The following is a 23,411-nucleotide window of genomic DNA, read 5'->3' on the forward strand; positions in this document are numbered from 1 at the left end:
TGGTTCACTGGAGAAGGCGGGGCTGTGCACGGAGTCTAGACCTCTTTAGAATAGTTTTCATTAGCCTATTGCATAAGCTTCTCCCGAATGTTTTAATTTTTTTATGAATGAAGACACCCAAATAATGAGTTCAAACAATCGCCACAAAAAAACGCCTGCAGAAATTCTCCGACACACACTGGCCTCAGCATGATTCATGTCTACAGTAGCCTATGTCTTCTGTCATTGATCAATATTAGGACATTTTAACCACGATGGTTGAAGAGGGAGACAGCAAGTGCAGCTCGAAAGCGACCTCCCACACAAGAGCAATGGAATCATTTGATTTTATTAGGCCTATATGCCTTGTGACGTGGCGTTTCATCGGTACATTTCGGCTGCACATGTATTTTTGGAATTTTAAATTGCTGCAATAAATTATGTTGTTGTTGACTTCTAACATGTCTCTGTCTTTGCTGTTTGAATCTAACAGTAGTCTTTGAGTAATATATCGGCGGTAACCACTGTTCTGGGGGGTAGGCCTATTGCGAAATCGCGCCAGCTGGGCATTCCGTGGTATTGGATGTGTTTTAATAAAACGCATTCAATACACGGAATGTCCGCTGGTGACGCCAATGAGGCTAAAGTAGGCTAACAATGCTCTTAGCATCCTACGAGTACCCCTGGAGTCCTTGTTAGCTACGAGCATTTTCACGACGTTCGTTGCCAACGATGCTTTCTGTTTCTGTATGTTTTCTGAGGGTGCAAGGTCTTTATTATCGTTCGGTCCAGGGTTCCATCCCTCTGGGCTTTTAGGGGGTGTTTCCTTGTCCTCTGGGCTTAGGGTTTAGAGGGCTTAAATACTAGCCTAGCTATTAGCCTTAAAGGTCATGTCAATGATTTTTTATCTGGTAAAGAGAGGAGAGAGAGAGAGAGAGAGAGAGAGAGAGAGAGAGAGAGAGAGAGAGAGAGAACCTGACCTGACCTGACTGACTGACCGATTGACTTTTGTTTCATGCTGAGTTGTTGGTATGGTGACACCTGTTTGTGGGTGTATGTGTGTCAGTCCTGCGTTATTGTGTGTATAACAGGGAAATAAAGAACATTATATGATGACAAATCTAAAAACGTATGCAAATATGCCCTCAAATGGCCCTCTATTAAACACATGCTACTGTACATGTTAACAGTTACTGAAAGTTTTGGGTTATCAGGTTACCTCAAACAACTGGTCTGGCTGACTCCATAGTCGGTGAAAACCGGATCTGCAATCAAGCCCCGGCCCTCAATGGAAAACTACTGTCTCCCAGACGTCAGCCGGAATGCATTTTTTACATTCTTACAGTGGGTTGGGACCAGGTCAAACAGCATGCTGGGTTTCACTTCACAACTTGACTGCAAGTTACTTTATGACTGTGACCCTATTGTCTAAAATGTGATTCTTATTCTCTCCTTTTTTCTCTTCAGGGTTATTGTATTTAGAAAAAAAGGCCTTTCTAAATACGGTAAAATAAAGGTAAAATAAAGGTTGACAAATAAATTAATAAATAAAAATGATTCTGCTTGATTAAGTCGTGGGTGGATGGGTCTTGTCCGTGGGGCTGGAGCCAGGTGTTAGGGGTGGAGCCAGATGCTAGGGGAGGAGCCAGGTGTTAGGGGTGGAACCAGGTGTTAGGGGAGGAGCCAGGTGTTAGGGGTGGAGCCAGGTGTTAGGGGAGGACCCAGGTGTTAGGGGAGGAGAGCAGAGGACGTCTTCGTCAGGAAAAAAATTTAACATTCCCAGAAACCAAAACCATCCGACCGTTCCGACGTGGAAGCAGTTCGCTCTTTCAGGAGGAAAATAAAACACATTTTGTAATAGTCTGACAGACAGAAACAACAACAAGGTGAGTAAAGCAGCACAACTTTGAGAGAAGTTTAAACCTTTCTTCCTGTTATGTAATTAAAAAATAAGGCACTTGCTAAATACATAAACCTTGTAGTTTGTGTCTAGGAATGGCCTCTGCTAACACTTCCTGGTCTGAAGAGAACTTCTCATGTCCCATCTGTCTGGATTCGTTCAGCAGTCCAGTCACCACACCATGTGGGCACAACTTCTGCAGAACCTGTATTACAAAGTTCTGGAATGAACAAGTTAACTACACATGTCCTATTTGCAACATGCTTTTCAACACAAGACCTGATTTATGGATCAATACCCTCTTATCAGAGCTGGCTGCTCAGTTTCGAACATCCGTACGAGTAAAAGAGCAGCTTTGTGTTAAACCCGGAGAAGTTCCCTGTGAAGTCTGTACTGGGACCCAGCTGAAGGCCGTGAATTCCTGCCTAGAGTGTCTTATTTCTTACTGCCAAACCCACCTGGAGCCTCATCAAAGAGTAGCAGGGCTGAAGAAACATCGGTTGGTCGAGCCTATGGACCGTCTGGAAGACAGAATGTGTAAGAAACACAATCAACTTCTGGAGCTCTTTTGCATGATTGAACAGGTGTGTGTGTGTCAGTTCTGCACAGCGACAACCCACAAGTTCCATCCTGTTGTACCTCTAAAGGAGGAATATGAAGTGAAGAGGGCCCAGCTGGGGAAGATGGAGGTTGAAGTTCAGCAGATGATCCAGGAGAGAAATCAAAAGATTAAGGAGATTAAAGACACAGTTAAACGCAGCAAAGCGGATGCAGACAGAGAGATAGCCGATGGTGTGCAGGTCCTCACTGCTCTGAAGCGCTGCATTGAAAAGTGCCAGGATGATCTCAACCGAATGGTTAAAGAGAGACTGACATCTACAGAGAAACAAGCTGAAGACCTCATCAAAGAGCTGGAGCAGGAAATATATGATCTGACCAATAGAAGCTCAGAGGTGAAGCAGCTCTCACACACTAAAGACCACCTCCACTTCGTCCAGGCCTTTAGATCCCTGAAGAATCCTCCACCCACCAGGGACTGGACGACGGTGGAGGTCCGTCCTCCGTCATGTGTAGAGACATTGAGGAGATCCCTGGATCAGCTGGAGGAGACACTGTACATGGAGATGGAGAAGCTGTGTGAGGATGCTGAACTGAAGATGGTCCAGCAGTATGAAGTAGATGTGACTCTGGATCCTGATACAGCTCATCCCTGTCTCATCCTGTCTGAGGATGGGAAACAAGTACATGATGAAGACGAAGAGAAGGAACTCCCAGACAACCCTAAGAGATTTACACAGTGTGTATGTGTTCTCACTAGGCAGAGCTTCTCCTCAGGGAGATTTTACTTTGAGGTCCAGGTTAAAGACAAGACTAAATGGTCTTTCGGAGTTGCCAGAGAGTCCATCGACAGAAAAGATCAGATCATAGAGACCCCTGAGATGGGTTTATGGACGCTTTACTACGACAATGATGGTTTGGTATTCAATGATGACCCTGATGTCCGTCTCCCTCTAAGAGCTGAGCTCCAGAAGGTGGGGGTGTTTGTTGATTATGATGAGGGTCTGATCTCCTTCTATGATGTGGAAGCCAGGGTTCATATCTACTCTGCTACTGGCTACACCTTTACTGAGCCTCTCTATCCATTCCTCTGTCCGTGTGACAACCCTGCCCCCCTGATCATCTCACCTGTCAATCAAATAGACTAGGATCATTGTTTGATAATAAAATGATCAAGCAACCAAAACAACTAATGTGGTTTCCTAAATAAGAATCTCTACCATGTGAGATCTTAGAGAGCTGTATTTACATCATACGGTACTGTTCATTTAACAAGGAGAATTGTATTAAAAGACTAACATAAAACAAAGATAATGTAACCCATTATAAATGATTAAATAACTTACTGTGGTTCAATGTCTGTTTTCTCCTGGATTATTATAACATGTTTATTGATGTAAAATGGTTAAAGGTTGCAGTCAAGAAAGATGTTGAAAGTGTGAAATGTTCATTTTGATCAAATAATCTATTTATTTTTAAGGAAGCAATTTAAGAAGTTAATTTTCGTAGTTACACTTTTCAGATTTTAATAAAACTTTACAAAAGTAGAATGGGGACATTTTCTGTGAAATAGTTAAATTCTCAGTAAACTATGCATTTTTTAGGTATGTATTCAGTAGAATAGCTACATTCTCAGTACAATATATATACCTGTTCTACTAAGAATGTAGCTACATTCTCAGTACAGTATGTAGAATATATAAAGTATATTATATAAGTATAAAGTATATCTGTACAATATGTATTTAGTGGAATAGGTACATTCTCTGTACAATATATATTCAGTGGAATAGGTACATTCTCTGTACAATATGTATTCAGTTGAATAGGTACATTCTCTGCACAATATATATTCAGTGGAATAGGTACATTCTCTGTACTATATGTATTCAGTTGAATAGGTACATTGTCTGCACAATATATATTTAGTGGAATAGGTACATTCTCTGTAAAATGTGTATTCAGCGGAATAGGTACATTCTCAGTATAATATCGTGGGAGTGTGTTTTGCTGGTTTAAGCAGCCTTACCTGGCCGAGTCAGGCTGATTGGACTCTGGGGCTGGCTGAGGCTGCACACCTGTTGTGCATTTAGTAATCAATGGATCAATGGAATCACCACACAATGATGATCTGTGTGTGTGTGTGTGTGTGTGTGTGTGTGTGTGTGTGTGTGTGTGTGTGTGTTTGCAGACACTAGATCATAACTGCTGCCATGTTGTTGGATGAGGGGGTGTTGTTCTTTAATTTAACTCCCGTTACGACACGGGGAGTCTGGACGTTGAGCTGTAACGTGGCTTGAAGACCTGGATTGTCATTGGTCGACTTTATCACAGCGTGGTCTCTATCTATTTATCTATATCTATATACAGTATATATAGATAATCTCTCCATCGATATCTTGTTCTCTTTCTTTCTTTTGATCAGCCGTTCTGGTAAGAGTCATCTGCGGACTCGTACTCACACACATTTATACATTTATGGGGTTTAAGTCTGGGAGATAAGCCTTATAAAACGTCCATTGTTGACTCAATATCAAATCATGAACCATAAAAGCACATATAACCTGGGCACAAAGAGAGAGGGCTGCTTTTACAAAGACTGTGGTTAACAATACCAGCCTCAGGTGTTGGAGGATCCCTCTTCTGGGCTCTGTCTCTGGGTTCCTTCCCTCTGCGTTTTTAGCGGAGGGTTTCCTTGTCCTATAGAGGGCTTTGGGCTCTCCCCCTCGTCCTGCCTACCTGCCTCTCTGTCTGTCTATACGTCTATTCTGGAGATATTTGTTTCTGGAGGCTCAGATTTAGTATTTGTTCAAGTTGTGCAATGTATCAAACACCAGGTGTGTGTGTGCGTGTGTGCGTGTGTGTGTGTGTGTGTATGTGTGTGTGTGTGTGTGTGTGTGCTATAGTATTACGTTCTTAAGTCTCCCCCCAGAGTGGAAGTCTCCTGATGAGTGGTTCTCAATTTCCCCTCAGGCAGTACTGTAATGTTTCACGGTTAGCCAGATAACAAGGATCTCAACAGCTTCATTAATACCAGGTGTCAGCATTGTAGGGGTGTGGTCTGAAATCTTCGCCCCCCAAGTTTGTACTTCCTCAAATTCTGAACTCCGTAGCCCCCCAGCTAGAAGGGACACAGAATCCTCCACCCACTAAATTGTATTGAAGGAATAGAAACAAATCTATAGACTTAAATGATGTAAGGCTACAATGGGTTAATGTAGCATCATTTTCTAATGCTCAATGCACACCTTGATAACAACTAGAACTAAATTACAGAAACCAGTGTGCGTCTCTGCATAGTGAATTTGTTGGTCTGGTTCGTCTGCCCTACCCTGAGCCATGTGATGCAGCTGTTTTATGAGGTTGAAGTCTTGGATATAAGCCTTATATAACTACCAGCGTCAACTCAATATGAAAACACAAACCATCATAGCACATATAACCTGGACCCACAGGGAGAGTGTTGCTTTTATCAAGACTGTGGAGAAAAATACTAGCATCAGGAAATGTCAAGTAAACTGTTTGTATATATCTCTTAATCCCAGTTTAAGTGGCAAATCACCATTAAAACACCACAAAGTCTCTGGTTTTGCACCGGCACTTGGTCTGTGTTCAAAAAGTATTTGAAAACACATCAACGCATTTGAATTACAGCGCATGAATGCATCTGAAGCCAGAGTGTGGAACTTGAACCGTTAGTGAACTGTGTCCGTGGGGGCGGAGCCAGGTGTTAGGGGAGGAGCTAGATGTTAGGGAAGGAGAGGAGAGGACGTCTTGTTCAGGAAATACAACATAAGGTTCACTGAAACCAAAGCCACCCGACGTGGAAGCAGAGCTCTGTCAGGAGAAAAAATAATAATTTTGGAAAAAATTGTCTGAGAAACAAAAACCACAAAAAGGTGAGTAAAAAATAACAACTTTGAGAGAAGTTAAATCCTGTTTACAGTTATGGAATTACAAAAGTAATTGAAATGCTCAATACATAAAGCTTGTCGTCTGCGTCTAGGAATGGCCTCTAGTAACACTTCCTGGTCTGAGAAGAACTTTTCATGTTCCATCTGTCTGGATGTGTTCAGCAGCCCAGTTACCACACCATGTGGACACAACTTCTGCAGAACCTGTATTACTAAGTTCTGGGATAAACAAGTCCGGTACAAATGTCCTGTTTGCAATGACCTTTTCAAGACAAGACCTGATTTACGGGTCAATATCCTATTATCAGAGATGGTTGATCGGTTTGGAACATCCGTACAAGTTAAAGATCAGCCTTGTGTTGAACCAGCTGAAGTTCCCTGTGACGTCTGTACTGGGACCCAGCTGAAGGCCGTGAAGTCCTGCCTTGTGTGTTTTATGTCTTTCTGCCAAACCCACCTGGAGCCACATCAGAGAGTCACAGTCCTGAAGAAACATCGGCTGCTCGAGCCTATGGACTGTCTGGAAGACATGATGTGTAAGAAACACGACCGACTTCTGGAGCTCTTCTGCCAGACTGAACAGGTGTGTTTGTGTCAGTTCTGCACAGAGAAAGACCACAAATTCCATCCTGTTGTACCTATTAAGGAGGAATATGAAGTGAAGAAGGCCCAGCTGGGGAAGATGGAGGCTGAAGTTCAGCAGATGATCCAGGAGAGACGAATAAATATTCAGGAGATTAAAGACACAGTTAAACGCAGCAAAGCAGACACTGACAGAGAGATAGCTGATGGTGTGCAGGTCCTCACAGCTCTGATTTGCTGTATTGAAAAGTGTCAGGTTGATCTCAACCAAATGGTTAAAGAGAGACTGAAATCCACAGAGAAACAAGCTGAAGACCTCATCAAAGAGCTGGTGCAGGAAATAGAAGATCTGACCAATAGAAGCTTAAAGGTGAAGCAGCTCTCACACACTAAAGACCACCTCCACTTCCTCCAGGCCTTCAGATCCCTGAAGAATCCTCCACCCACCAGGGACTGGACAACGGTGGAGGTCCGTCCTGCATCATACGTAGGGACCTTGAGGAGATCCCTGGATCAGCTGGAGGAGACACTGAACATGGAGATGAAGAAGCTGTGTGATGCTGCTGAACTGAAGAGGGTCCAGCAGTATGAAGAAGATGTGACTCTGGATCCTGATACAGCTTTTCCCGGACTCATCCTGTCTAATGATGGGAAACAAGTACATGATGGAACTGTAATGAAGAAACTCAGGGACAACCTTCAGCGATTTACAAAGAAGATACATGTTCTCACGAGGCAGAGCTTCTCCTCAGGGAGCTTTTACTTTGAGGTCCAGGTTAAAGACAAGACTGCATGGTGCTTAGGAGTGGCCAGAGAGTCCATGAACAGAAAAGGTGAGATCATAGTGACCCCTGAGACGGGTTACTGGACTCTTTACTACGACGAGGATGGGTTTGTATTTAGAGATAAACCGGCTGTCCGTCTCCCTCTGAGAGCTGAGCTCCAGAAGGTGGGGGTGTTTGTTGATTATGATGAGGGTCTGGTCTCCTTCTATGATGTGGAAGCCAGGGTTCATATTTACTCTGCTACTGGCTGCACCTTTACTGAGCCTCTCTATCCAAGCCTCTGTCCAGGTTACTGTTATTATGGAGGTATAAACTCTGCCCCCCTGATCCTCTCACCTGTCAATCAAACAGACTAGGACCTTTGTTTCATGATTAAATAATCAAGCAACCAAAATAACTAATGTTGTTTCCTGTTTCCATTAGAATATCTACTAAGTGAGATCTGAGAGAACTGCTTTAATGTGTACTGCTGTCATGTAACAAGGGTCAATTAATTATTGAAATAACCCTGACAACTATAAAATATAACCCATGATACATGATAAGATTACATATGCTATATTGGTCAATGTCTGATTGACAAAATGTTTTAATGTAACAATATCAACAACTTTAAATGTTTCGGGCAAGTAAAACATTATGAATGATAACATAATCAAATGTTTGTACACTTTTTAATTCGATAAAAATGTGTAAAAAGTAAAATGGTGTAATCTTCTCATTTTTTCCCTCACTCTCTCCCTTCTTCCCTCATTCTCTCTCCCTCTCTCTCGCTTTATATATCGTTCCTCTCTCCTCCAGTGTTTGGTCTTTCTCTCCATCTCTCTAATCTGCTTCCTGTATCTCGTCCTAATATTCTTTCTGTATCTCTCGTCCTTTGTCAATATCCCCTCACGTCTCTCATCTTCTTTCATTCTACCCCTCCACTTTTCTTAATCTCTTTCCCTCCATCTTTATTTAGCTTAATCTCTCACTTTCTCCATTCAACTCAACTCAATTATCTTTATTGACATGACTGATGAAGCACTGTTGCCAAACCATTTGACAAACAGAACAAAACAACAACTTATAGTTACCAACACATGGATGATCATATAAATGAACACCACTGATAATGAATCCATTACATACCAAATGAGTTGGCAGTCAAACTGAATCTCTTGTAGCCTCCATGGATCTAGCAGGCAGTGCTACGCCTCTGTCCTTCTCCTCACACGGCAGTTTCTGACAGCAGGGAAGTTGAATGAATTCTGGACGTGTATGATTTAATAAAGTATTGACCTCTTAGCTCCTTGTGTCTCATACATTGCAGTAAGAAGTGGTCTTCTGTCTCCCTCTCCTGGTGACAGAATGGACCCAGCCTGTCTTCTCTGGGTAGCCAGGTCTGCCTGTGACGGCCTTGCTCTATGGCCAGACTGTGTCCACTGAGCCTGGACGTTGGCAGGGATCTCCTCAGCTTTCCTCCACAGATAGTGGAAAGATTGTCTGCCCATGTGTGTGTGTGTCTCTCTCTCTATCTCTTTCTCTCTCTCTTTCTCTCTCTCTCTCTCTCTCTCTCTCTCTCTCTCTCTCTCTCTCTCTCTCTCTCACTTGCTCTCTTACTGTATATTGTGTGTGTCCCATACTCTCTCTCTTTTGTCTTTCCTTGTCAATCTCTATGTCACACTGGTCTTTCTCTCCATGGGTCTGTCTGTATCACTCTCTGGTCGTCTTTCTGTGTCTATTTCGTCATCTTTGTTCATCTCTTCCTCACGATGGAGGTAGAGAATGAGAGAAGAGTGAGAGCACTCTTCTCTCATTCTCTTCCTCTGTCTTTCTGAATCTCTTTCCCTCTATATTTTTTTATCTCTGTCTCTTTCTCTCACTCCTCTCTCTCACTCTCTGTCTCTCTCTCACTCTCTCTCCCTCTCTCACTCTCCGTCCCTCTCTCTATTTGTGGAAGCAGGATATCTTGGGTCAGGTAGAAATGAAGAGTGACACAGAAAACATCACCAGTCCAACTTGAGATGTGTTTCAGAACATTAGCAACATAACAAAATATGCCACACTTTTGCCTGTTCATTTGTATTTTTGAAAATAAAAATGTGATCGCAAAAAACAAAAACATTAGCAACGTGCATGATGCCAGTAAGCCAACACCAAAGACAGTTGAGTGAGTGTGGCCTTCACAGACGGAGGTGGACACCATATTCTTTCTTTCTGTCTCTCTGGCTTTCATTCCATGCAGATCTCTGTACGAATAACACCAGTGGCGAGCTGTACGGCGTCCATGTCTGTCCGTAAACTTTATGATGGTGTTGAGACATCGTGGGAGGAGACACTCTCTCTAGTGCAGGGCGAGCAGCAGACTGCGTCCGTCTGTCCTGCCTCCTCTAGATTTGTGTTCCCCAAAGACTAACGTTGTCATGTGAGTCCGCAGGCCGGCAGAGCGGCGCACGTCAGTGGTTAAATGTGCACTGCTCAATGGATGTATGTAGGAAACGAAACCTAAAGCACCCCGACGTGGAAGCAGTTCTCTTTCAGGAGAAAAATAACACACATTAAATAGTCTTACAGACAGAAACAACAACAAGGTGTGTAAAGCAGCACAACTTTGAGATAAGTTAAAACCACTTCTGCTATTATGGAATAACAAAAATAATCAAATGATGATAAATGATTGCTCAATACATAAACCCTGTCGCCGGTGTCTAGGAATGGCCTGTGCCAACGCTTCATGGTCTTAAGAGAACTTTTCATGTTCCATCTGCCTGGATGTGTTCATCAGTCCAGTTTCCGCACCATGTGGACACAACTTCTGCAGAACCTGTATTACAAACGAAGGAGGTGTAGTGAAGAAACTCCCATAACACCTTGAGCGATTTACAGAATATGTATATGTCCTCACGAGGCAGAGCTTCTCTTCAGGGAGATTTTATTTTGAGGTCCAGGTTAAAGACAAGACTGCATGGCGTTTAGGAGTGGCCAGAGAGTCCATTGACAGAAAAGGTCAGGTCAAGAGGACCCCTGAGACGGGTTACTGGATTATTGTATTAAACAAGGATGAGTTGGTATTCAATGATAACCCTGATGTCCGTCTCCCTCTGAGAGCTGAGCTCCAGAAGGTGGGGGTGTTTGTTGATTATGATGAGGGTCTTGTCTCCTACTATGATGTGGAAGCCAGGGTTCATCTATACTCTGCTACTGGCTGCTCCTTCACTGAGCCTCTCTATCCATTCCTTTGCCCAGGTCGCTATGCGTATGAAAGTAACAACTCTGCCCCCCTGATCATCTCACCTGTCAATCAGACTAGGACCTTTGTTTGATAATAAAATAATAACAACCAAAACAATTAATGTTGTTTCTTGAATTAGAATCTCTACTATGTGAGATCTGAGAGAACTGCATTGATGTTGTGCTGCTGTCTTTTAACAAGGATAAATTCATTAAGGAAGTAATCCTGACTACTATAAACATGACCCATGACAAATTATTAGATTACATATACTATATTGATCAATGTTTGATTGACAGAATGTCTTTATGCAACAATATCAACAACTTAAAATGTTTGGGCAAGTAGAAAAGTATGAATGATAACATAATCAAATGTTTGTACACTTTCTATTTCAATAAAAATGTGCAAAAAGTAAAATGGTGTCATTTTCTGTGGAATAACTTCATTCTCCTTACTCCCTCACTCTCTCCCTCCCTCCCTCATTCTCTCTCCCTCCTCTCACTCTCCGTTTATCTTTTCTCTCCTCACCTCACCTTCCCTCTTTCTCCCTCTGTCTCGCTTTATCCTCCCCTCTCTCTCTCTTTCTCTCCCTCTCTCTTTCTCCCACCTTCCCTCTCTCTCTCTTCTCCCTCCTTCCATCCCTCCACCTCTCTCTCTCTGTCTCCCTCCTTCTCTCCCTCCACCTATCTCTCTCTTCTCCCTCTCTCTCTCTCTCCCACCTTCCCTCTCTCTCTTCTCCCTCCTTCCCGCCCTCCACCTCTCTCTCTCTCTCTCTCTCTCTCTCTCTCTCTCTCTCTCTGATGTATTTCATTTCAAATCCCAGGCTTTGTTTGACCTTCACTGTTTTTTAAACTAACAAAATAAATGTAAATCTAAAGGTGTGTTTGATTTCAGTTCCCCAATTGTTGCTAGTCCCATCTTTGTCCAATGGGTGGTACTTTAGAGTAGGATTTGACTTTTGCTCAGGTGAGCGATGCGACATCCCCCCAGAGAGTGTGTTCCCTGTAACTTGACTGCATTGTTTGGACACTATTAAATCCCTATATTGTCCCCTTATTTAAGGTGAGGACCCAAGTGGGGCCACCAGCAGCCAACCAATTATAAGAGACAACAAGCAACAAGCAATGTTCTGAAGAAGTGTCTTTTAAGGCCTATTTCACAAGCACACATTTTGGATAAGCCTACTGTAAGTTATATCCCAATTTATTAATGTTAAATTATTCAATACATTTTTGTCAATACTTTGTCTAGTGACACAATGTAGGCTTGAAATCATTGTGGTCCTCCTTAATTAATTATGGCAGATTCGAACTGCAAAGAACACGATTTATAAATAAACATTGTCAACAGGTGTTATTGACACTTTTGAAGCTTGCTTGTAGCATAACATTTTTTGTTAGTTGTTCCAAAATGACAGTATCCGGTAAATAGAGAGAGACCTATACTGTGTCTGCGAATGCATGCTTAATAGTGGCACAGACCAAAGGACACATTTGGGCCACTGAGGCCACGTTCGATGCCAGCATCGAAACCACGCTACACCACCAGCCTAGATTAGGACATTAAAGAAATTGTGAATAGCTTTCAAATATGACAAAAGTACAGAAAAGTGCCAAACAACACCAAGCAATGGCAATTACCTGTATCCAGCCATGGGATGTATTCATATTGACCTTGTGGAAAAGGGGGAACATTAGTTTATTCTGGTCACTTATGTCTTCCGGTCAGTTATGGGGTCAATAATGATCTTAACCACACTAGCAAGAGGTCTAATTAATGAGTAAATAAAGTAAAGTTAAACCTCCTCCTCTACAGTAGAGGTCATTGGGTGTGTTTCGTGTGAATGGACTCTCCCATGTGTTATTTTACGGATCTTTAGTGGTGTAAAACATTTGAAGTCAGCCACGTACAATCCAGCCTCTAACGGACTGGCAGAAATATTGACCAGCCACTTAACATATGTAAGGGGTATGGGTATTCACTACAATGCTGCATTCATTCAATGTTTTTTTGCAGTGTTACACGATCACACCGTCAACCAAAATGGGAAAATCTTTTTCTATCCTCTTCTCAAAAATGTTGTGTTCGGCAAGAACTCAATTTTCTGAACATATGCAAAACAACATTTTGACCCAGAGCCAAATAGGAAGGTATTGGTTTGCATTTCAGGGGGGAGGATGAGAGCATGGAAATCAGGTGTTGAGTGCTTTATGTTTTGTACACATTTAGGAACCAATTTCCTCAGACGATTTTTTCACATCAAGACTTACTTTTATACTTTTTAAAATATTTAATTTAATATCCATTCATTATATTCTATAATGGAAGTCAATGTGATCCCTGTGAGACTTTAAACTTCAGTCTTCACAACTTTTTAATTTTTTTAAAGCATTCAAACATTTAAAGAATTCATCATATTTTGATCTTTATACATAATTGAAACTTATTTTCAATATCTTTCATACTTGTTTGGACTCCACAGTTTTAGTTTTGTTCCCACTTTGTATATTTCCTTTCATCTCATTGACCTCTGTTCAGCCCTTCTTAGAGCGTGTGACGCAGTTTAAATCCTAAGGATTATTCCGGCTATTTGTTAGATAGTAACTAAATCTAAGCTCCATGATGCTCGACCTCAGTGCTGCCTTCGACACAGTTGAAAACAGATCACAAATGATAGCACCATTTCTTTTTCCTGCTGAAGAATTAGCAACAAACGGGTCATAACTATATTACCTGTTAACCCCTATTGTTAACTGTGATTGAGGTTGAATAAATAAAATCAAATTTAGTTTTATGAATGTGAGCCAACATGACCGCGATTTGAATAAGGAAAGCCTCAGCCACAACAATGGGTATTTTATACTATAATTTCCGCTGTTGTGAGCATACAGTGTTTTACTAGGCCCCATTTTCATGACAGAAGATCCAACACTATTTTTCTATTGTTGCGCTGCACACAGCGCTGTTTTTAGAGCCAGTTTTGTTGAGTTTCATTTAGATGCCTGTGTGCCAGGATCGGTGGCTGTGGTGCGTTGCGTGCATTCGTTCCATGACCTTTTCTCCCCTAGAAGTACCGGATCAACTAATTTCCTCACCAAGCACTGCCGTTCCACACCTTCCCAATGAAGATCATGTAAACCCCCTTTTTTCATATAATATGCTTGAAATAGGCTGCCTGTCGGCGGATGTATTTGCAAATGAGAGCCTTTGTTTAAATTAAGGCAAATCTGTCATTGACAATAGATGTAAATGCTTCACACATCCCAGAAGGATGGCGGAGCTCTGCTAGTGAGTATCATCTTCAAACTCGAGGCACAACGTTAATCGGATCTCCGGCACCTCTGTACTCGGAACCTCCTCATTGGTTGAACTCCACAGATTACAGTAATATGAAATAGGCTAATTAGTTGTTGCAACATTTAAACAATCTATTCTTTTCACTTTGATCTGATTATTCGATAAAGGGATGTGTATCTTGAGGCTAGCATCTTCAATAAGTTAGTCACTGAGGATTTTGTTTCTACAGAACCATGGGGTCCAGTCGTCTCATCTGTAGTTTTATTGGTAGGTAATCCACACATCACTTCTCTATTTATCACAGAGTCAAGTTTTATTGAATTGATTTAAATTAACCAGCCACATTATTGAAAGGTATGTTTAACAGTTCTATTTTTTTGCGATTTTGGGTCACTGTGACTGCTCAAACGATGAAGAATAACAACAGTAGCATTTATATCTAAATTATTCAAATATATTCATTCTGTTTACTGGCAGTGCTATTGCAGGATGAGATGAGGCAGTACCCCCTCAGTCGTCATTTTATGATAGGTAGTATTGGTACTATTCCTTTAAATTGTAATCTTAGATTGTTACAATAGTTGACTTTGTACAATTATTTATAAACTTATTTATTGGTAATCCACAATGTTATTGAATACCATTTTCTAGTTCCAAATGCATGCCAGTGTTTGCCCTATGGAGTAATGTTTCAGCCCCACTGCAAAATGACTAGTCTACTGCAATCAGCCTTACAAAAATGATTGTATAATTATATATAGATAAATATATAAAAATACTGCAGCACTGCCTTTGGATTTTTTTCTGATTCATTTTCTTTATCATTATTAAACATGAACGTGACTCATATCTATTCATTGTTGGTAATGGTACCTTTGGTATTAGCTGAAGCACCTTCACCTTTACCCCCCCCCCCCCCCCCCCCCCCCAATCACAAAACGCCCTGTCCTGGTTTTATCCCTGATGTACCGATCATGTATTTTCTCCTGCACCAGGTGTTCTCATCCACCTGCGGGAGTCACCTGGATGTTCAGGTATTTACATGTGGGGCTGAAGCAAGTTATCCAAACATACAAGTATTTCCATGTGTTTTTGAACAGTGAAACGCAACTTGACTAAACTCTGCTCTGTGGTTTCACTCACTCACAAGCTGCATCCAGCATTGACGTGCCGCTGAGAGGAACGGCCGTTCAGTCTTCCACCTTCTTGAGCAGGAGCGCTGGATGGGCCATTGATGGGAGCTGCAGCCCTGTTTTGGGGCACAGCTGCACTCACACCTATGAGACGGACAATCCGTGGTGGAGGCTCCAGCTAGACGGTGTGTACAGGGTGTCGGTGATCGAGATCACTAATAGGAGCGAATCTAGGAAGAGGCTCGACGCTGTGGAAATACACATTGGCAATTCACTGGTGAACAACGGCAACGACAACCCGAGGTGAGTCACTATGCAACATCCAACTACGCTTGAATCCCCTGGAAACACTTTGTGATCCTTTTCAACTAGCATACTGTCATACAAAACCGTTTCTCTCTAAACGGCAGGCTTATTTTAGTTGCAGTGCTAAAGTGGGGTTGATTTCTACGTTGAAGATCATACAAGACATATAACCACGTAAAAATACATGTTAATGAACGAGTTTGGTTTCTGGTTTCTGATGCCTACCTTCACCGGGCGACTGTACCTTCCCTCTTGCTCTCTCTCCATCAGGTGTGCCATCATCCACGATCTCCCCGACAGCTTGACTCAGACTGTCCATTGCTGGGGAATGGAAGGAATGTATGTCAACTTCTACAAGCCCTTCAAAACTGTAATATTGACGTTGTGTGAGGTCAAAGTGTACGGAGGTAGGAACCCATTCTATCAATCCAGGGCATCATTGGTGTGGGGACGGGTGTATAAGTGCACCTATGGGTTAGGGTAACACGGTTTCCGGCCATACCCGTGCGCAGTGCGAACCCATCCCGGTTTAATAATATGCAAAGCGACTGTACGGCGACTGTCATTGGGAGACGCTCTGGCAAATTCAATTGTAGCCTGTTGCTTACATCATCAACTTGTGTTGATGCTAAACATGATTTTTATTGCATTAGAAATTTGTAACATACATATATATAACATACATAGTATATCGTAACAATATTATGTTTGTTTCGAAACAGAGTTAGAAAGTTGAGTGTGTATGGGTTGTCGTGTGGGAAAGATGATAGCCAATCGGGAGCCATGCTGGCTGCTAATAAGTAGCCATGGCAGATGAAGCAGAAGTGTCTGCTGTCTGTTTTCACATGTCGGGTCGAAGAAACCTGATAGCCCTTAACATCAGTGGAGTTCAAGTGTGCTGACATTTGACTGTGACCGTCCTTTTTTGTTTTGAGAAAAGTTAATGTGTAGTCAACTGTCTGAAGATTTAGTTTTGCCGCAAATAAAGTGTTAGGGTTAGGGTTAGGGTTAGTTTAGTGTTGCTAATGACGATTTTTAACATTTAAAAGTGTCTACCAAAGGCCTTAAAGGGGTAATATCCTGCTCTTTCGACTTTTCCCTTTGCTTTAGACTGTTATTTGATGGATGTACTGAATGCATGTTTTACGTCTGCTAAACCAGAAAATCTAATCCGAGCCAGTGGGAGTATTCTTGCCCATTGAGAGAGGCGCTGAAACCGATTTTGCAGAAATGAAACAGTGTGAGAATAGTATGAGGTATTTCTAACATACATGCATGTAACCCTATTCTAGTAGTACCCCAAATACAATTATTAACCCCAAAAAAGCATTATTTGGGATCTTTAGTAAAATATTAGGGAGGGATTAGGTGTCTTGCTCAAAGTTACCTTAGTGTACACTTACAGGGCTAAGAGTGCAAATCCCTCACCCCAACGCTGTCTTTTTGTTCCCTAGAGTTGGCCCCCCCTCCACCATCCATCAGCACTCTGGGGGTGGGGATGAACGTCACCCTGGTGGGGAAGCGGCTGTGCTGGTCAGACGCTCTGTTCTACTGCAGAGACTATCACTGGGACCTGCTGATTCTCAGGGGCCCAGTGGAGCAGAAGATAGTTGATGATCTGGTGGCTCGCGCCCCCTTCCCACTAACCAGCCATCTCTGGGTGGGCCTGCGCAGGTACTGGCCAGGCCTTAAGGCTCAGTTATGGTTCCATGTTGATGCAACGCAAGGGGGTTTACGGACCAATTACGTCCTTTCGGACCCTCGTTGCGTCCACCACAAGGGCCTGAAATGCGCCTCCCAAAAGGTCTAACCTTGCGTCGAGGCGACGCAGCAGCAAGGGCTGTAATTGGTCCGCTCAATAAAACCTGACGCAGAACCAAAAGAGTTTCACGACTGCGTCGAAGCATCTGTGTGGTCGTTATGTTGCGTCGAAGTAGAACCAAAATTGAGCCTAAAGTGTCTTTCAAGCAAAAAAGTCTGTCCTTATGATCATCTGTCTGTCCATCCGATCACTTAGTCTTCTATTAATTACTATGAAAATAAGCAAGGTTCAATATTTGTCTCAGCTATTCCACCCAGGTAACACTTTAAACTCTTTCCATGTCTGTAGGTCTATTCAAGGAAGCTCTTGGTTTTGGATGTCCGGTGACCCAATAGACTTCACCCAATGGGACAAGGCCTCACTGGAGTCCAGCCCCTGTGGGGGCATTTCCAGCACGGAACGTTCCACATGGAGGCAACGCTTTTGTGGGGAACATCTTAACTTCATCTGTTTAACAGGTTGGTGTCTATAGACCCATAACCAGGACCTTCTTACAATCTGCAGGCATGCCACAACTTCTGTGACATAGACACAAGTGTGTGACATACACACAAGTGTGACATACAACTCTCAAATAAGATCCTATTATTCAGTCAACTTCTTTGAATGTCTGAAATGATTCATAGTTTGAAACAGTAAGAGGTTGAAGTTTAATAAGGAGTGAAATGAGCTATATGTCTTTTACACAACTTTCATTAACCTTCTTGTATGTATTGTTCGCAGGTCCGACAGAAGGAGGGAAAAGGGTGCGCTTCTATAGTACGACAAGGGTGAAACCAACTTGTAAAAACTAGGTTGGTCTCATTGGAGAATGCAGCTACTGATTCTCATGCAATCCTAAAAAGTGAAGATTCTGAATGCTTTAGCACAGAGCTTGTCTGTGGTAGCTAGCCAGTTCTGCATTTTGTTAACAAACTCACAGAAGATATATATCCATGGAATTAGTGCTGTAATAGCTTGAACGTGTAAAAGCGTAGAAGTAAAACATTTACCTTAGAATATAATCAATGAACATCGTTATGAGCAGATGTAGTTGATGTTGCATTAGTCCTTTGATTCGAAATGTGGAGATTGTGAGAAGATGCTTTCAAAACACTGAATAAAATATTTCTCAGGTTTTATTTCTGTGTCTAGGGTTAGGTGAAAATTCTTCAATAAAGAGAACAACTTAGTTTCCTTTGATAAGTTATTGAATGTCTCAACTGTTTAATAAAAAATAAATGTCAACTGATTGACAGTTAGAATACATATTTGAATATCTAAGGTTTTGTATGTATGTTGTTTGGATGAGGGGGTGTTGTTCTTTGGTTTAACTCCCGTTACGACACGGGGAGTCTGGACGTTGAGCTGTAACGTGGCTTGAAGACCTGGATTGTCATTGGTCGACTTTATCACAGCGTGGTCTCTATGTATCTTATTTTAAATATACAGTATATATAGGTAATCTCTCCATCGATATCTTTTTCCCCATTTATTTTGATCAGCCATTCTGTTAAGAGTCTTCTGCAGACTCGTACTCAAACACATTTAGTCTGGGAGATAAGCCTAATATAACTACCAGTGTTGACTCAATATCAAATCACAAACCATAATAGCACTTATAGCCTGGACACAAAGAGAGAGGGCTGCTTTTATAAAGACTGTGGTTAACAATACCAGCCTCAGGTGTTGGAGGATCCCTCTTCTGGGCTCTGTCTCTGGGTTCCTTCCCTCTGGGTTTTTAGCGGAGAGTTTCCTTGTCCTATAGAGGGCTTCGGGCTCTCCCCCTCTTCCTGCCTACCTGCCTCTCTGCCTCTCTGTCTGTCTGTCTGTCTGTCTGTCTGTCTGTCTGTCTGTCTGTCCGTCCATACATCTAATCTGGAACTATCATAGATATTTATTTCTGGAGCCTCAGATTGAGTATTTTTTCAAGTTGTGCAATATATATAACACTGTGTGTGTGTGTGTGTGTGTGTGTGTGTGTGTGTGTGTGTGTGTGTGTGTGTGTGTGTGTGTTAGTGTGTGCTTTAGTATTACGTTCTTAAGTCCCCCCAAGAGTGGAAGCCTCCCGATGAGTGGGCCTTAATTTCCCATCAGGCAGTACTGTAATGTTTCACGGATAGGACCTTAACAGCTTCATTTATATCAGGTGTTATCATTGTAGGGGTGCAGTCTGAAATCCTTGCCGCCGTAGCCAGGAGGGACACAGACTCCACTGACTAAATTGTCTTGAAGGAATAGAAACAAATCGATAGACTTAAATGATGTAAGACTACAATGCATAAATATGTTCTCACGAGGCAGAGCTTCTCCTCAGGGAGATTTTACTTTGAGGTCCATGTTAAAGACAAGACTGGATGGAGTGGCCAGAGAGTCCATCGACCATGAGCACACATGAGGTCAGACTCAGCCTACGCAACATCAACATCAGGTAGGCGGCAGGTCCAGATGGAGTCCATGGACGGGTGCTCAAGGACTGTGCGGCTGAACTAGCTCCAGTTCTCACCACCATCTTTAACCTGTCTCTGGCCTCATCCTGGGTCCAACGATGTCTCAAGGCAGCAACAATAGTCCCGGTTCCCAAGAAACCGAATGTTGCAGGTCATCAACTACAGGACTGTAGCACTCACTCCCATCGTCGCTAAATGCTTTGAGAAACTGGTGATGAAACACATTAAAGCCTCCATACCGCCATCATTAGATCATAATCAGTTTACCGGAAGAACAGGTCTACAGAGGATGCCATTGCCATTGTGTTACACACTCTACTAGAACATCTTGAGCACAGGAACACATATGGGAGAATCCTTTATGTTGACTTTAGTTCAGCCTTCAACACTATCCTGCCAAACAAGCTACACAGCACATTAAACAAACTCGGCCTGAACACCACATTATGCAATTGGATTTTGGACTTTCTAACACACCGCACACAACATGTCAGGATTGGCAAGCACGTCTCCCCCACCCTTCCCATGAACACCGGAGCCCCTCAGGGTTGCGTGCTTAGCCAACTTCTCTACACTCTTTTCACTCATGACTGCTGCTCCTCTTCACCATCTACCCTTTTTTGCTGACGACACAACAGTACTTGGCCTCATCACAGGAAATGATGAGACCTCATACAGGAGGGAGGCCGAGAGACTGGTAGAGTAGTGCGGTGATCACAACCTGGTTCTCAACACCACCAAGACCAAGGAAGTGATCATCGATTTCCGCAGGGCCAGACACCTCAGCCACTCTCCAGTCCTAATTGGACGGGGAGAGGTAGAGAGGGTGTGCAACTTCAAGTTTCTGGGCGTGACTGTGGCCGACGACCTGTCCTGGAGGACCAACATCACCTCTGCCGTGAGTAAGGCACAACAACGCCTCTTCTACCTGAGGAAACTTAAAAGGGCAAAACTTCCACAGGGACTGATGGTCAACCTCTACCACTGCGCAGTAGAGAGCGTACTCACCTACGGACTGCTGGTGTGGTTCTCCAGCTGCACCAGGGCAGAAAAGGAGGCCCTCCACAGAGGGGTCAAGGCTGCGGGGAGGATCATGGGGAAGAGCCTCCCAGAGATCTCCACAGTCTTCACCTCCCGCTGCCTACGCCGGGTGAACAACATCCTACAGGACCAGTTCCACCCAGCGCACCATCTATTCCAGCGACTGCCCTCTGGACCAAGATACCGTTCCATCCGCTCCAGGACCAACAGGCTGTCAGACTGCTGAACGAACAACCTGCCCCCCGCACCGCTCAGGACTGCAGGTGTTTACTGGGGTGTTTGTTGATTATGATGAGGGTCTGGTCCCCTTCTATGATGTGGAAGCCAGGGTTCATATCTACTCTGCTACTGGCTGCACCTTTAGTAAGCCTCTCTATCCATTCCTCTCTCCATGTTTACATAAAGAAGGTACAAACTCTGCCCCCCTGATCATCTCACCTGTCAATCAAACAGACTAGGACCTTTATTTGATAATAAAATAATGAAACAACCAAAACAACTAATGTTGTTTCCTGAATTACACTCTCTACTATGTGAAATCTGAGAGAGCTGTATTCATATCGTACTTTTCACCGTCATTTAACAAGGACCAACACATTAAGCTACTAACACTGTGTACTATAAACAATATTACCCATTATAACTGATAAGACTACACAATAATGTTCAAGTTCTTAACCAAATATATTCCTTTTTTACTTTGAATCATGTTTAACAACACAAAACAATGTTTGTAAACTTTTGAGATTTAAATAAAAATAAAAATTTAAAGTAGAATTGGGACATCTTCTGGTTGAGGCATCCTCACCTGGCCAAGTCAGGCTGCTTGGACTCTGGGGCTGGGTGAGGCTACACACCTGTTGTCCATTGAGTAATCAATGACTCAACTACCAGAGGGTGCAATTGTTCTTTAAACGCTGCAAACTTTTCAAAAAAATCCCTGAAAAAGCCGCCAGTACCTGTACTGCTCTCCCTGCACGTTAGGTATCTCTCTAGGTTATCGCAGTTTAACAGCAAGCCAAACTCAGGTATAGCACACTTGAGCGTCTTGCTCCCTTTATTTCCTCTTTTTTATTGTGGAATTCCACGAGTGAAACTGTAACAGAAACAACACCAAAATTAGTTTCCCTTACAGGACAAGTTGCTAATAAACAGAATTGAATGAAGCTAGAAAGAATAACTAGGACTACGTGCCAAAAGTGAGCCCGCTCATGGTGACAATAGGCTAATCTAACGTAGGTGCACACTTTACATTAGCTCATTATCTAGTTAACTAAATCACGTTTTTTAGAGTGCTAGACATCTTCATTACATATTCATCTTCATTCATACAAAGTACTGCATCATAAACTTACAGTCATTGCTTTCATGAGCGCGAGAAGGGAAGAGAAAATTCACCAAGTGACCGACTGCCTTTCTTACTGCTGGCTGCTACGGTTGTAACAAGTATAAACATCACATAGTCTACTTTAACACTTCAAAATAAAAGTCCAGTTCTCATCATGTAAATATTACTGTGTGTGTGTGAGTGTGTTTTCTTTCACATATTTTCCTAATTATTACATTAATTAAATAATTTAAGTGCATTCAAGTTTGAACATGAATACTAATCTGAGGGCAGAAAGTACCCTTATGGTAGGGCAGGCTGTGAAAAAGCCTTAATTGGCGGGTGTACCCAATACTTAGAATCAACGGGGGGGGGGGGGGGGGGGGGGGGGGGGGGGGGGGGGGGGGGGCAGACACCTGTGAGATTCTCTGTCAAATGACGTAATCTGACCTAACGAACGAATCAAACGAACAAATCGTGATAGTGAACGGAACTGAAAGAACTGATCCCCGGAAAATAATCGTTTTGCCCATCCCTAGCCTCTACTGACCCAAAGCTATATGGGGCTGATAACCTCTGATAATGTCCATTCAATCGAGTGAAAGAGTTGTACCCGCACACCACTGTCCTTCCATCCATCCTCTCTCTCTCTCTCTCTCTCTCTCTCTCTCTCTCTCTCTCTCTCTCTCTCATATAACATGAAGGTGTTAAATTAGTGCAACATGTATATGGCTCTGGCTTGGTGGCTGGTGTGTCGAGGATAGCCGCAGCAGACAGAGTGGGAGACGTCTTCCGCTGTCGCTCTCCAAGGTGCTGAACTTTGGCCCCCGATGGACATACTTCATTTAAAAAGAAGTACAAATGTGAAATACTTTGCAGGAATTACTACCTGACCAAAATGTGATGAGATGAGTAAGAGAAAGCGTAGAATTGTTGACAGATTTTTTGTGCTGTACAACATCTCAATGGCATTAAAAACAAGACTTGTTGTATATGGCTACTCTGTCTGGTTCCTAAACTATCTCTCACCTACAATTATAGAAGATAATGTTAGCCAAATTATAAGTCAAAATATGAACATTAGCAGGTGTTTGTATCCAGAGCGTCCAGTGAGATGAAGG

At 42.7% G+C, this 23,411-nt stretch overlaps 1 protein-coding gene across 1 annotated transcript; it reads left to right on the forward strand.

The window, feature by feature from the left end:
* The first annotated feature begins 1,759 nt into the window (after positions 1-1,759).
* On the forward strand, positions 1,760-8,335 carry LOC307074250 (uncharacterized protein). Its single transcript, XM_079734268.1, has 3 exons — positions 1,760-1,865; positions 1,962-3,574; positions 6,444-8,335. Exons 2-3 carry the CDS (start codon positions 1,975-1,977, stop codon positions 8,072-8,074), a joined length of 3,231 nt encoding a protein of 1,076 aa, XP_079590394.1. The 5' UTR covers positions 1,760-1,865; positions 1,962-1,974; the 3' UTR covers positions 8,075-8,335.
* The last annotated feature ends 15,076 nt before the right edge of the window (positions 8,336-23,411 follow it).

The sequence above is a fragment of the Pollachius pollachius genome (genome assembly GCF_949987615.1).
Source record: "Pollachius pollachius genome assembly, chromosome: 4".
Classification (NCBI taxonomy): Eukaryota; Metazoa; Chordata; class Actinopteri; order Gadiformes; family Gadidae; genus Pollachius; species Pollachius pollachius.